The 15,250-nt window shown below is 49.4% G+C and overlaps 1 protein-coding gene across 4 annotated transcripts in view; it reads left to right on the top strand.

Moving 5' to 3' along the window:
- ANKRD24 (ankyrin repeat domain 24) overlaps positions 1-7,268 on the top strand; it is a 28,700-nt gene extending 21,432 nt beyond the window's left edge. For 2 of the 4 annotated variants that reach the window (XM_083594399.1, XM_083594398.1), the window contains 5 exons: positions 127-696; positions 808-1,740; positions 3,439-3,603; positions 5,688-5,753; positions 6,421-7,268. In XM_083594399.1, the coding sequence (XP_083450525.1) occupies positions 127-696; positions 808-1,740; positions 3,439-3,603; positions 5,688-5,753; positions 6,421-6,498 (1,812 nt within the window). In that variant the 3' untranslated portion in view covers positions 6,499-7,268. Of the gene's footprint in view, positions 1-126; positions 1,741-3,438; positions 3,604-5,687; positions 5,754-6,420 lie in introns of all 4 variants that reach the window. The other 2 variants (XM_083594397.1, XM_083594396.1) reach the window with 1 other exon arrangement.
- The last annotated feature ends 7,982 nt before the right edge of the window (positions 7,269-15,250 follow it).

Here is a 15,250-nt window from a genome sequence, read left to right as displayed (position 1 = left end):
GACCTGCACCTCCATGGACAGTTATGAGTCCAAAATTACTCCCAGGCTGCGCACCTGGTCCTTCAGGGGCACAGTTATTCAGGATCAGGGAGTCCTCCAGACCAACTAACTTCCCATCTCCCGCAGGTCCTGGAGAATTACGAGAAGGATGAGAGTGACGCCGACATCTCGGCCGACTTCATCCCCATCATCCTGTACGACTCGCTCCGGTCCGAGTTTGACCGCTTGAAGGAGCAACACGCAGAAGCCCAGGAGGCCCTGAAGTCCGTCGATGGAGCTGGCGATTCGTCCTGCAAGCTCATCCCGGCGGAGGCCTACGAGCAACTGAAGGCCGACCACGAGAAGCAAATCCGAGCGCTCAAACTGGCTCTGGAGAAGAGCAGCTTCCCGGCCCTTCGGGGTGGCGGGGGGACAGCAGCGGAGGGGAGCTCCGGTTTGGGGACAGAAGGAGACGCAAGCCAAGCAGAGGCAGGAGCCAGGAAGGAGGAGATGGAGGAGCTGGCCAAGGAGCTCAGCGCCACCCGGGAGAAGTACCAGGCGGCCCTAGCCGAAGTGAAGCTCCTCCAGGAACAGATGGAGCTTGGCATCTTGTCTGTGGAGGAGAAGGAGCTGTTGGAGAGCTCCAGGACCGAGTTGGAGACGACGAAGACAGCCTTGCAGCAGGCTCGGATGGACCTTGAGGAGCGAGATCGGAAGGTGAAGGATCTGGAGGGACGCCTCAGGGCTCAGGAGGAAGCAGCTGGCCCAGAGACGACGAAGACCGCCTTGCAGCAGGCTCGGTTGGACCTTGAGGAGCGAGATCAGAAGGTGAAGGATCTGGAGGGACGTCTGAGAGCTCAGGAGAAAGTAGCCGTGGAGGAGGACAAGGAGATGAAGGTCTCCTTAGATGAGGTCTCCAGAGAGAAGGAGGCCTTGCTGGCAAGGTGCGCTTCCATGGAGGACGAGGTGAGGGAGCTGAAGGAGAAGACCCGGCAGCTGGAAGAGGATGGGAGTCGGAGCCTGAGGGAGGAGGCCGGCAAACTACGGAGCCAGCTGGACGCCCTTGAGGGGCAGCGCCAGGCGGCCGAGTCCGAGGCGGATCAGCTCCGGAAAGGCCGCGAGGCTCTGGCGGAGGAGCTGAGGTCCGCCAAGGAGGAGCTGGCGTCTCGACGGGAGCAGGAGGACACGACGGGCAAGCTGAGGACCTCCCTCTCCGAGGCGGAGAAGAGCCTCTCGGAGCTGAAGAAGCGCCACGAGGGCACCTTGAAGGAGTTGGCGGAAGCGCGGGAGGCGGCGGAGACCTGTCGGCGTGGGTCGGTGCCCCTCGCGGAGCACGCCCGGGCCAAGGAGGCGCTGGAGGGGACCCTCTGGGAGCTGAAGGCCAAGTCGAAGCTTCTAGAGCAGGAGCTGAAGGCCAAGGACCAGGAGACCGCGGGGCTCAAGGAGGAGCTGGAGGTGGTTCTGAAGGGAGCTGTCTCGAAGGAGGCTCACGAGGAGCTCCGTGCCCGGCTGCAGGCCGAGGCGGACGCCCTGAGCGCCAAGCTGGCCGATTTGGGGCGCAAGCATGAGCGGACCTGCACAGAGGTCTTCCAGGTCCAGCGAGAGGCCCTCTTCATGAAAAGCGAGAAGCATGCGGCCGAGGCGCAGTTGGCGGCCGCCGAGAAGCAGCTGCATGGCTTGCGGGCCGAGTCGGAGCGGATCCGGGAACTGCACAGCCACATCGAGGACTCGGCCAAGCTGGTCAAGGAAAAGGACCGCAAAGTGAGTGCGGGCGTGCATACGCTCCGAGGAGGAGCAGACACATCCGTTTGGGTTTGGGAAACAAAATCGGAGGACTTCTTCTCTAGAAGCCCACCAATATTTACCGTATTTTTCGCTCTATAAGACGCACCAGACCACAAGACGCACCTAGTTTTTGGAGGAGGAAAACAAGAAAAAAAATATTCTGAATCCCAGAAGCCAGAACAGCAAGAGGGATCGCTGCGCAGTGAAAGCAGCAATCCCTGTTGCTGTTCTGGCTTCTGGGATAGCTGCGCAGCCTGCATTTGCTCCATAAGACGCACACACATTTCCCCTTACTTTTTAGAAGGGAAAAAGTGAGTCTTATAGAACAAAAAATATGATATTTATTTGGTTGGTTTTTCAAATTAAAATTTTACAAATACAGTCATACTTCAGGTTACAGATGCTTCAGGTTGTGTTTTTTTTGGGTTACAGACCTGCCAAAACTCGGAAGTACCGGAACGGGTTGCTTTCAGGTTTTGGCGGTTGCGCATGTGCAGAAGTGCTACATCGCGCTTTGCGCATGCGCAGAAGCGCCGAAAGGCAACCCACGCGTGTGCAGACGTGCCGCTGCGGGTTGCGAATGTGCATCCCGCATGGATCACGTTCGCAACCCGAGCGTCCACTGTACAGTGGTACCTTGGTTCTCACTGAATCCGTTCCGGAAATTCCATTGCAAAACCAAAGCGTTCCAAAACCAAGGCGCGCTGCTTTCCCATAGAAAGTCATGCAAAACGGATTAATATGTTCCAGGCTTTTAAAAACAACCCCTAAAACAGCCATTTAACATGGATTTCACTATGTAATGAGATCATCGATCCATAAAATAAAAGCAGTAATCCAGGTTTACGCAAACTCCAGCCCTCCAGATGTTTGGGACTACAATTCCCATCATCCCTAGCTAACGGGACCAGTGGTCAGGGATGATGGGAATTGTAGTCCCAAACATCTGGAGGGCCAGAGTTGGCCTATGCCTGCAATAATCAATGTGCTGCAGTCACAAAATCAATCCATCCATCAGTAGCTGAACTGGGTTCTTCCGCACAGTCGCGAAAACAAAACGAAAAAGAGCCGCAAAAACAAAAATGCAAAATAAATAGCAAAAACAGACAGAACTCAGTTTAATACTCAAAACGGAGCACGTTCAGCTTCTGAAAAAAGTTCACACTTATTTCCGGGTTTGCAGTGTTTGGGTTCCAAGTTGTTTGAGAACCAAGGGACCACTGTATAACAAACATAAATCATAAAAACAAGATGACAAAAATCTCCCGAACTTCCCTTCTCCCCTATTGCAAATCATTTCCTACTGGAATCTTTTACAATAATCCAAATCTTTTATCTCCCCATTGTGTCCAAAATTCGCCCTTAAACTTCAAGTGTTATTCCAACGTTGCTAACTTTTAGCTACAACTGCAGAGAATCAAATGTCCTGTACACAAATTTTGCACAGTTTCCATACCGAAGCTAGCAAGAAGCTGCACCCAGGAACCCTTGCAAAATATTTGCAGCAGCTTACGGATTCGCAGTAGGTGGGGAGACGCAGCACGAAAGGAAAATGGGCTTGGACGGAGGAGGAAATACCAAAACCCCTTTAGTTTTGCGATGCTCTTTGATTGGGGGGAAACGTCGAAATGGGCGGGCACCGGGAGAATAAATTGCCTCTTGGCTGCCCTGCAGATCACAGAGCTTTCCAAGGAAGTCTTCAAACTCAAGGAAGCCCTGAATGACCTCTCGGAGCTGTCGGGCGAGGCTTCGGCCAAAGCCACCTCGCCAAAGATGGAGTCGCGGCAGGAAGTTGCCAGTCTCCAGGGCCGAATCCGAGATCTGGAGCAGCAGCTGGCCGTGAGTATTTCGTGGGGGCCAGCTTGTTGAGGAAGGGGACGATGGGGGCCACCCCCTGTTGTTGTTGTTTAGTTGTTTAGTCGTGTCCGCCTCTTCATGACCCCCTGGACCAGAGCATGCCAGGCCCTCCTGTCTTCCACTGCCTCCCGCAGTTTGGTCAAACTCATGCTGGTCGCTTCGAGAACACTGTCCCGCCATCTCGTCCTCTGTCGTCCCCTTCTCCTTGCGTCCTCCATCTTTCCCAACATCAGGGTCTTTTCCAGGGAGTCTTCTCTTCTCCTGAGGTGGCCAAAGTCTTGGAGCCTCAGCTTCAGGATCTGTCCTTCCAGTGAGCACTCGGGGCTGATTTCCTTCAGAATGGAGAGGTTGGATCTTCTTGCAGTCCATGGGACTCTCAAGAGTCTCCTCCAGCACCAGAATTCAAAAGCATCCATTCTTCAGCGATCAGCACGGCTGACACAAATAAAGATTCATTCATTCATTCATTCATTCATTCATTCATTCTCGGCCGCTGCGGCATCTTGTAGCGGTGAGTTCCGCCGGCTAGCCGCCCATCGTTAAAAACGACCAGTTCCTTCCCCAAAATTCGGTGCATGGAGTCTTACCAAGAACATGATGGGATTCGGCCGCCCTGCCCGAGTAATCAGCGCGGCGGATCCTTGCCTGTGATGTCACAGTCCCGAGACCTCTTGCCAAAAGGCTTGGCTCTGTAATTAATCCTGGCCGATCCAGATTAATTCCTGCATGATGAGTCAGTGTTTGGGGAAAGTAATCTGGGTTTACGGGATTAATTACGGAGCGAGCCAAGGGGAGTTCATCTCTCGCTGACGTCGCCAGAATATCGTTACACGCAACTCCTGCTATAGGAAAAATTTGGGGTTGGCTTTGGTAGCCCAGCTCCTCAGTGCCCCCTAAGTCAGAGAAGAATGGTTGGAGGCAGAATCTAGTGAAAGCAAGGAAAATATTTATTTTTCTGTTGCAACTGAGTTCCGCCTGCCCCCCTCTTGCAAACAGGTGAGGACCCAGAGCAAAGGTCTTCTTAAAGATTTTTGAAATTGCCCAGCAACGAGACCGCCCAAAAAGTATCATACAAACGTCGCAGAAACATGCCCTCCAACATTTACCCGACGAAAATAGGGACGTCCCATTGCATAATGATAATTTTACTCTTCATACGCCTCCCCCCATCTAACTGGGTAGCCCCAGCCACTCTGGGCGGCTTCCAACATATATGAAAAGCATAATAAAATGAAACATTTAAAAAAACACTTTCCTATATAGGGCTACCTTCAGACGGCTTGGGGGTCAGATAACTCCATCCCCTCCAAGATTTCTCCAATGAAAATAGGGACGTCCTATTCCATCCCCTCCAACGTTTCTCCCCTGAAAATAGGGACGTCCTATTCCATCCCCTCCAACGTTTCTCACCTGAAAATAGGGACGTCCTGTTCCATCCCCTCCAACATTTCTCCCCTTAAAATACGGACGTCCTATTCCATCCCCTCCAACGTTTCTCCCCTGAAAATAGGGACGTCCTATTCCATCCCCTCCAACGTTTCTCCCATGAAAATAGGGACGTCCTATTCCATCCCCTCCAACGTTTCTCCCATGAAAATAGGGATGTCCTATTCCATCCCCTCCAACGTTTCTCCCATGAAAATAGGGACGTCCTATTCCATCCCCTCCAACGTTTCTCCCATGAAAATAGGGACGTCCTATTCCATCCCCTCCAATGTTTCTCCAATGAATATAGAGATATCCTATTCCAGGGGACAGCAGACTTTTTCAGCAGGGGGCCGGTTCACTGTCCCTCGGACCTTGTGGGGGGCCGGACTATATTTTGAAAAAAATATATGAACGAATTCCTGTGCCCCACAAATAACCCAGAGATGCATTTTAAATAAAAGGGCACATTCTACTCATGCAAAAACACGCTGATTCCTGGACCTATGCCTGTGCGTTTTCACCTCACGCACATACAAACATCAATTTTATATTCGAGACCTTAGAATTCTTACGACGATGGCTTGGGGACGTGGTTCCCGGGTTCCCGGGATTGAAACCTTTTTCCTTTCTGCTTCCAGGAGGCTGAGCGACGGCATGGCAATATCGTTTCTTTGTACAGGGGACACCTTCTCTATGCCATCCAGGTGAGTTTACCTGGATCCAGGTGAGTTTACCTGGAGTTTACCTGCCAGGTTGCGGGACTGGGGCTGGGTATTTTGGGGGCGGGCAGAGGCTTGGAAGGGAACCCGGAGGGAGACTTTGTCCATACAGATCCTCCATAATAATAATAATAATAATAATAATAATAATAATAATAATAATAATTTATTTATACCCTGCCCATCCGGCTGAGCTTCCCCAGCCAACCGAATATTAAAAACACAATAAAGCATTCAACATTAAAAACTTCCCTAAACAGGGCTGCCTATGATTCTAAATAATAATAACAATTTCAAATAACAATAACTTTAAATAACAATAACTTTAAATACCGTAATAATAACTTTAAATAACAACAATAATTTTAAATGATAATAATTTTAAATGATGATGATGATAATAATACAGTGGTACCTCAGGTTACATACGCTTCAGGTTACAGACTCCGCTAACCCAGAAATAGTACCTCGGGTTAAGTACTTTGCTTCAGGATGAGAACAGAAATTGTGCTCCGGTGGCGCGGCAGCAGCAGGAGGCCCCATTAGCTAAAGTGGTGCTTCAGGTTAAGAACAGTTTCAGGTTAAGTACAGACCTCTGGAAGGAATTAAGTACTTAACCCGAGGTAGCACTGTAATAATTCTCTCTCCCCAGGGACACATGGATGAAGACATTCAGAGAATCCTCTTCCAGATTCTGAAGATGCAAAGACTCCAGGAACAAGGCAGATGAGATTCGGGAAAAGAGGACCGCCAATTTCAAACCGGGGGGGGGCTTTTCCATATTGGAGAACTGCTGTCTAGAGAACTCCCTTCCTTTCACGCCAGCCGGCCAGCCCTGCAGTGCGGCACAGCTCCTGCCCACTCCCTTCCCCTCGAACGCAAGCCGCCTGCCTCGCCTGCTCGAGAGTCTTCCTGAACCCCTATCCTCACGGACTTTGCCTTTTCTGTCCTGGGGGAGCGCCTGCGAGGAAGACTTTGCCCCCCACTTTGCCCCCCATCACCACCGTCAAAGGCTTTAAATGGGCCGTTCCAGCAGGTGGAAATCCACTGCCCTCCATCACTGCACCTCCCTTCTGCGCAAAGCCGCACCGGTTGAACATCCGCCTGCCGCGACACTGTGATAGCCCATGCTGCAGATGGGAAAGGCGTTTGCGGGGTTGGGCGGAGGCCGTTTCTCGCCGGGGGCAGCGCAGCGTAGCGGTTAGAGCCTCTGGGCGACGGAAATGGGGATCAAATAAGCCTTTCACTCGCAAAGCTCACCGGGGCAGCCTCTCTCTCTGTCTCTGAACCCGACCTACCTCGCAGGGGGGTTGTGGGAATACAAGTGTGTGTGGGTGGTGGGAAAGGACACATACAGGATTTTTGGTGGGGAGGAATGGGGTAAAGATGGCAGAGTGAGTAAAGAGGGGAAGTGGTTTGGGAAGAAGGAAAGAAAGAAAGAAAGAAAGGGAGGGAGGGAGGGAGGGAGAAAAAAGAAGGAAGGAAGGAAAGAAAGAGAGAGGGAGGGAGAAAGAGAAGGAAGGAAGGAAGGAAGGAAGGAACTGAGAGAGAAAGAAGGAATGGAGAGAGAGAGAAGGAAGGAAGGAAAGAAAGAGAGAGGGAGGGAGGGAGGGAGGGAGAAAGAGAAGGAAGGAAGGAAGGAAGGAAAGAAAGAAAGAAAGAAAGAAAGAAAGAAAGAAAGAAAGAGGAAGGAAGGAAGGAAGGAAGGGAAAAGAAAAAGAAAGAAAGAAAGAAAGAAAGAAAGAAAGAAAGAAAGAAAGAAAGAAGGAAAGAGAAAGTAAAAGTAAAAGTAAAAGAAGGAAGGAAGGAAGGAAAGGGAATGAAAAATAAAAGAAAGAAAGAAAGAAAGAAAGAGAAAGGAAGGAAGGAAGGGAGGAAGGAAGGAAGGAAGGACTCTTGGCTTGTGTAGGTCAGGGCTGAGCAGACATGTTTCCTGGAAACACCTTCCTTCCTTCCTTCCTTCCTTCCTTCCTTCCTTCCTTCCTTCCTTCCTTCCTTCTTCTCCTCCTCCTCCTCCTCCTCCTCTTTTAAACTCTGTGATTCACACAGCCCAGGGCAGGATATTTCAAAAAGCAAAAAACCAGGACACCGCAAGAGCTGTTGAGCTTTTATTTTCTTTTAGGAAAACCCCAAAGGTTCTGCTTAGTTTCGTTTGCTGTATGATTAACGAAAATGAGCGGGTTGATGGAGTCAGCAAAATACAGGTTGCCAACTCCTTTCCTGCCTCTGCTCCTGTGCACTCAAACAGTCGGGGAGTTGGCAACCCTCGTTGATTAATTTATTTTTTATTTTGCATTAAAAGACAAAGAAATAAACTCGGTTTGGAGTTCACAAATATCTGGGGTGGGGCAGCTGAATATCTGGTCTGCAGGCCATGGCTGGGGGACGGGAGTGGGGGTCACAAGCATGGGGGGAAATGGGGAGGGAGTCTGCGTTAACGTCGGGGGCTGAATGGAGGAGCTTTCGAGAAAGTCACAGAGTTGCTGTTTTGTTTCTTCTTACCACCCATGGCAATAAAGCATCTATGCTGACTTCCGATCTTTGCTCGTTCGGTCTCCTTGTATTAGCCTTTCGAAGGAGGATGGAGGATGGATGGCAGCTAATGGATTGAGGTTGAATCCTGACAAGACAGAAGGACTGTTTTTGGGGGACAAGGGGCGGGCAGGTGTGGAGGACTCCCTGGTCCTGAATGGGGCAACTGTGCCCCTGAAGGACCAGGTGTGCAGCCTGGGGGTCATTTTGGACTCACCGCTGTCCATGGAGGCGCAGGTCAGTTCTGTGTCCAGGGCAGCTCCATCTGGTACACAGGATGAGACTCTCCCTGCACGCAGACTGTGGTGCATGCTCTGGTTATCTCCTGCTTGGACTACTGTAATGTGCTCTCTGTGGGGCTGCCTTGGAAGGTGACCCGGAAACTGCAACTAATCCAGAATGCGGCAGCCAGACTGGGGACTGGGAGTGGAGACCATATAACACTGGTCCTGAAAGACCTACATTGGCTCCCAGTACGTTTCCAAGCACAATTCAAAGTGTTAGTGCTGACCTTGAAAGCCCTAAATGGCCCAGTAGACCCGAAGGAGAGTCTCCACTCCCATTGTTCTGCCCAGACACCGGGGTCCGTCTCCGAGGGCCTTCTGGCAGTTCCCTCGCTGCGAGAAGTGAGGTTACAGGGAACCAGGAAGAGGGTCTTCTCGGTGGTGGCACCCTCCCAAGGGTAGGACTCAAACCCATGGCTTCAAGTTGCAGGAAAGGAGAGTCGGACTCAACATCAGGAAGAGCTTTCTGACAGTCGGAGCCGTTTGACTGTGGGATGGAAGGAGGTAGACTCTCCTTCCTTGGAGGTTTCTAAGCAGGGGTCATTTGCATGGAAACCTGTCATGGATTCATGCATTGAAGCGGGTCAGACTGGATAACCCTTGGGGTCCCTTCCAGTTCTGCAATTACATGCCCTCTCCCAGGCAGCCATTAGGTGGAGCCACAGAGCTACCAGGCGGAGTTTTCCAGTCCTGTCTAACTTGGTGCTAGGCAGGGCTGAGAGATCTGATTCTGTCTGCATTTAAAGGTCTACATACCTAATATGGAATAGGACGTCCCTATTTTCGGGGGAGAAACGTTGGAGGGGACGGAATAGGACGTCCCTATTTTCAGGGGAGAAACGTTGGAGGGGATGGAATAGGACGTCCCTCTTTTCAAGGGAGAAACGTTGGAAGGGATGGAATAGGACGTCCCTCTTTTCAGGGGAGAAGCATTGGAGGGGATGGAATAGGACGTCCCTCTTTTCACAGGAGAAACGTTGGAGGGGATGGAATAGGACGTCCCTATTTTCGGGGGAGAAACGTTGGAGGGGATGGAATAGGACGTCCCTATTTTCAGGGGAGAAACGTTGGAGGGGATGGAATAGGACGTCCCTCTTTTCACAGGAGAAACATTGGAGGGGATGGAATAGGACGTCCCTCTTTTCAGGGGAGAAACATTGGAGGGGATGGAATAGGACGTCCCTCTTTTCACAGGAGAAACATTGGAGGGGATGGAATAGGACGTCCCTATTTTCACAGGAGAAACGTTGGAGGGGATGGAATAGGACGTCCCTATTTTCACAGGAGAAACATTGGAGGGGATGGAATAGGACGTCCCTATTTCCATCGTAGAAATGTTGGAGGGCTCAGATTCCACAACTAGACGCCTTTCCCCTCATCGCTCCTGAATTTCCCAGTGACCAGCTTTGTTCCTCGACAGGTCTTTGAGTTCGCAGAGGGTGACCTTGTCTAGGTGTGTTGTGTCGGCTTCCAGGAAAGTGATGGCGATCCGTCGACGGGAGCCATCGATCACGCTCAGACGTCAGGATTCCAAGAAACTGTGGGCTCCTTGCGTCCCTTATCTGTTGGCTGCACCAGCCCCCAGTTTGGACAGGGAACAATGGAGGTCACAAAGACCCTTTCCTGCCGAGCTGACGGGAACGGGAATTCCCAGAAGACTTGACCTCCTCACTTCTCAGCTTGGGAAAGGAAGGTGGTCTGACTTTGGGCTGCCTACTAGTCCGAAGCCAGATTCCTTTTATTTATGTCTTCTCCTCAACCGAGGCCTCTGTTTCTGCAGAAATAAAAACTGACCAAGACTCTACGTTCCTTCCTGTTACGAAAAGGGAGATTTGCTTTTGTTCGGGTGAGATAGATTTAAAATGAGAGAGGAGGGACTGTGCCTGAGGCTAATCCTTCTCCGAGAAGAAAATAATGAGTAATAATGACATCATTTCATTGATTCGTAGAATTAGAAGGACATCTAGTCCAGGAATCTTTTATAACTTCACACCCTCCAACATTTCACAAAAGTACAAGGGAAACACACACATAAGTATATAAACCACGTGAACAGGAGAGCAATCCTGAAGCCATTTGGACTCTCCCAAATTGTCCTCAAATATTTCTTTGCAAGCAGGAAGGAAATGGGGAAAGCTTTCCAATGGTCTTTGGACTGTAGGGGCTTACGCCTCCCTTTTCAAACACAGTCTGGCAAGTATCTGTTCAGCTGAGCACACTTTTCAATATGCGTAAGAGATTCGGGAACTAAGTATTGACCGTCTCCAAGGAATGGCCAGGCTACCCAGAAAAGGCAATTGATAAGGCATGATTGATCAGGTCTCCTGGCAGACAGGAGAGAAGCAACACACTCCCATTTCTGCTGGGGACCAACTCTTTCTGTGATGTATGCGTGATGTTTTGGGGGGTGGTCTTGAGCTACAGGGGAGGCAATTTCAAAAGTCTATATAGGGGCTTGTGCACCATTGTTCTGGGTTCCTCCTGCATGTGGGGAGTGAGGACCCTGTTGCAACAGTTCAATAAAGACCAGGCTTACTAGCCGCTTTGCTTCTCAATATTCTCTGCTTGGCCTCTGTTATTTAATCCTACCAATAGAAAGCCTACATAAGGACTCAATACGGGCTCTTGGATACCCAGAAAAGAGCCATTTTTCCTTACAACAGCCCCTTTAAAGGTTTTTTTAAACAATACGCCCCTGTATCTTGCCATGTTCTTAAATCCACCCAGGAAAGAGTGTGCTTTGCGTTTACGAAACAGGACCTGGAAGCCGACTGAGAACTCTATGAACTTTCTGAATCCTTGGAGGCCTCTCGTTCTTTTTTTGGGGGGGCAGCTGTTTATTCCCCCCCCCGCGACTCCAAGCCATTGCCACAAACACCTGCATCAATCATCTTTTAATTCGTGAATCACCTCGCCTTTGAAACAAACATCCTGTTTGCCTGGACGACTCTGCGGGATTGTGGCTTATCGGTCAGGAGCGAATTCTGGCATTTACTCTCCTGCAAATTACCCTACGGCAAACCTGCTCCTCTTTATTGGGGACGTGAGCAATTCCCTCTCCTCTCGCCCCCCCCAAAAACCCCCACATCCTTTTCCTTTCCTAAAAACTCATTAGCAGGACCATGTTCAGATTTCCCTCTTGTGTTAAAGACTTTGTTTCCGAAAGGAATGGAACAAAACCCAGGATGTATTTAATGGGAAGCAAACACACACACACAACACCATCCTAGAGAGAGGTTTTCTTGAGGAGAGGGCGTTGTCTGTGTGCAAGGAAGCTCTGGGGCCTCTTAGAAGCAGCTATAAATAATATTTTTGCAAGGCTCGGTTTCCAGCACAAATGGTGGGAGAGCAGGAGACGACTGCCTTGCCTTCAGTGCAAAATTCGGTTTTTTAATGCAGCTACGCTTCCTAAAGCGTGCCGGGGAAGGGCACCCCCAAAGAGTCGATTTCCCCCCTATTTAGCCTAATATTTACATTCTTTTTCCCCCGTTCAGGGGAGGGGGGAGAACAAAGATGAGTGAATGGAGAAAAATGTACAAAAACGTACATTCTTATGTGAATTGAAATAGTGTCGTTATCTTGAAACGTAGGCAGATTTTTAAAAGCCTACCTAGGGCTGCCATATTTTGAAGAGCGAAAATGAGGGCACGTTTGCCGACTTCTGCTTTTAACTTCGGAGAGCTATTATGGCGACTCTCCTATATGCAGGCCTGAGAAGCTGCGATCTACAGGTGAAACTCGAAAAATTAGAATATCGTGGAAAAGTTCTTTGATTTCAGGAATTCAACTTGAATAGTGAAACTAATATATGAGATCGACTTGTGACATGCAAAGCGAGATGTGCTTCTACTTCTCAGAGGTCCAATCTTGCTCGGTTTGCAATCCTTGTTTTGTTGATTTCCCTGAATATTCTAATTTTCTGAGATGGTTGATTTGGGGTTTTCACCAGCTGTACGCCATGATCATGGCAACGATAACAAATCAAGGCTTGACAAATCTCGCTTTGCATGTCATGAGTCAATCTCATATATTAGTTTCACCCTTCGAGATGAATTCCTGAAATCAAGGAACTTTCCCACGATATTCTAATTTTTCGAGTTTCACCTATATAATGTCTTGTCCTCTTCCTTTAGACTTCCTGGCACGATTCCCAATAGGAAACCTTCGCCATTGCTAGTGGCAAAGCGGCAGTGACAGTCGCCAACTTGGATGCGTTTTGAAGAGGACTGGGCAAAATTTGGCCCGCGAGGGCGACCAGCCAGGACAGCCATTCTCAGCCTCCGCAGTCGGCGAGGACCATTAGCGAGGAGACAGCCCTGAGACACCCCCTGTCCTGCGCTCTTTTCCTGTGGTTATTCAGAAGCGAGGAACGCACGCCGCCTTTTCCTGCGCGAAGGATCTGGAGGGAAAACCCGACTCAGGAAGCGAGGGAAGCTGCTGTTTTTCCTTTGCAGGCGACTTTGGGTTCATCCACTCACGCAGAGACAGCTGGAAAGAAACAGGCGTTTCCTAGGAAGCAGCTCATATCCCTCTGGCTGCCATCCCATAATCATCATCATCATCATTACATACCCTCCAACCAGGGCTGGATTTAGGTTTGATGCGGCCCTAAGCTACTAAAGGTAACGGGGCCCTTTCCACATCCAGCTGTCCTTTGTCCACAACAAATTGCCACTGTTTTTTTGTGTTGAATATATGCTATATGGTCATTCATGGACCTCATAGGTATCTCAAGCCATTTGCACATCACAAAATATGTATTTTATCCAAGCCGTTGTTGAACATAAATACAGTTAAGAAGAAGTATATTAATAGTGATAGTGATATTTTAGGGAGCAGGAGGGGCCCATGACTTACATCCTAGGAGCCTACACAACACAAAACACGGCTGCTGTATGTAGGTTTTATTTTATTTGCTTTTTATCTTCCAGTTTGTTTTCCCTTTTAATTTTTTTGGGGCCCCCAAGAGAGTGGGGCCCTAAGCTATAGCTTGTTTAGCTTATACCGAAATCTGGCACTGCCCCTCCAACGTTTCTCCTGTGAAAATAGGGACGTCCTAAGGAAAAGCAGGACATTTCGGGATCAGATCAGAAACCGGGCGGGCTTCTGTAAATCTGGGACTGCCCCTGGATAACAGGGACCTCTGTCTGTCAGGGATGCTTTAGCATTGCACGGGGCTGGGATGGATGACCTTTGGGGTTCCCTCCCCACTGTACAATTCTATGACACCTCCACAGCTTCTGTCCATCTGTGGACCTCTTCCCTTGCTCTTGTGCCTTGGCGTTAGTTTTGATTCCTGCATTGCTCTGTCATGCTGTTTTCGCCTATCTAAAGATCTCTTGCTTCCTCTCATGTAGAAGATGTTGCCCTTGTGTTTTTGAGACCCAAACCCCCACCCACCCCCAGCCTCACCCACATCAAGAACAACTCCAGGTGGGTTTGAAAACACCTTTTATTTCCGCAGCCTATGCCTTTGCTCTTTTTATTTTTCAACAAACATACCTTGAAAACAGAACTTATTTCTGCAAGCAACTATCTCCCGCCCACGGAAACAGCACTGTGACTGCGCTGCCTAGGACGCTGTTTCCAACAGGGGACAGCCGGGAAGCTCACAAGCATTGGAATACGAACAGGGGAACCGCTGGCGTTTCGAGCGACAGGTTGAAAAACAAACAAACACCATCCAGATGTTGACAGACTCCAGCGCCCAAAATCCCTGCTCTTCAGCCCCGCTGGCTGATAGGAATTGGAGATTGTCAACCTCTGGAGGGAAATAGGTTCCCCCCCATCCCTGATTTAAGAAGCTGCATTTGTCTGCATCTGTCAGGAGGAAACGTCTCTGTTATCGAAAAGGCCTTCCTCTGTTTCTTGCATGCAGAAAGGAGTGCTGCTTTTAAGATCAGAAACGTGGAACCGGCAGTTTTCCAGATGTTGCAAGCACCCTTCGTCCCTGATCATTGGGGCTGGTGGAATCCAACATCTGGAAACAGGGCCAGATTTAGGTTTGATGTGGCCCGTAGCTCCTGAAGGTATCGGGGCCCTTTATACAGGTGAAACTCGAAAAATTAGAATATCGTGGGAAAGTTCCTTGATTTCAGGAATTCAACTTGAAAGGTGAAACTAATATATGAGACAGACTCGTGACATGCAAAGCGAGATATGTCAAGCCTTGATTTTGATAATTGTCATGATCATGGCGTACAGCTGGTGAAAACCCCAAATCAACCATCTCAGAAATTTAGAATATTCAAGGAAATCAGCAAAACAAGGATTGCAAACCGAGCAAGATTGGACCTCTGAGAAGTAGAAGCACATCTCGCTTTGCATGTCACAAGTCGATCTCATCTATTAGTTTCACTATTCAAGTTGAATTCCTGAAATCAAGGAACTTTTCCACGATATTCTAATTTTTCGAGTTTCACCTGTATGTCCAGCTGTCTTTTGTCAACAACAAATTGCCGCTGTTTTTTTGGTTGAATATATGCCATATGGCAATTTATGGACCTCATAGGTATCTCAAGCCATTTACACATATTGCCCTGCAACCAGTCCATGCAGAATGTCGGCACCCTATATATGAAAAGGAGCAAACCAGGGATATTTTAGGGAGCAGGCGGGGCCCATGACTTACCTCCTAGGAGCCTACACAACACAAAACACGGTTGC

The sequence above is a fragment of the Podarcis filfolensis genome (assembly GCF_964270895.1).
Source record: "Podarcis filfolensis genome assembly, chromosome: 18".
NCBI lineage: Eukaryota > Metazoa > Chordata > Lepidosauria > Squamata > Lacertidae > Podarcis > Podarcis filfolensis.
Note: the sequence above shows the minus strand (reverse complement) of the source record. Positions and strands in the feature narration are given on the sequence as shown.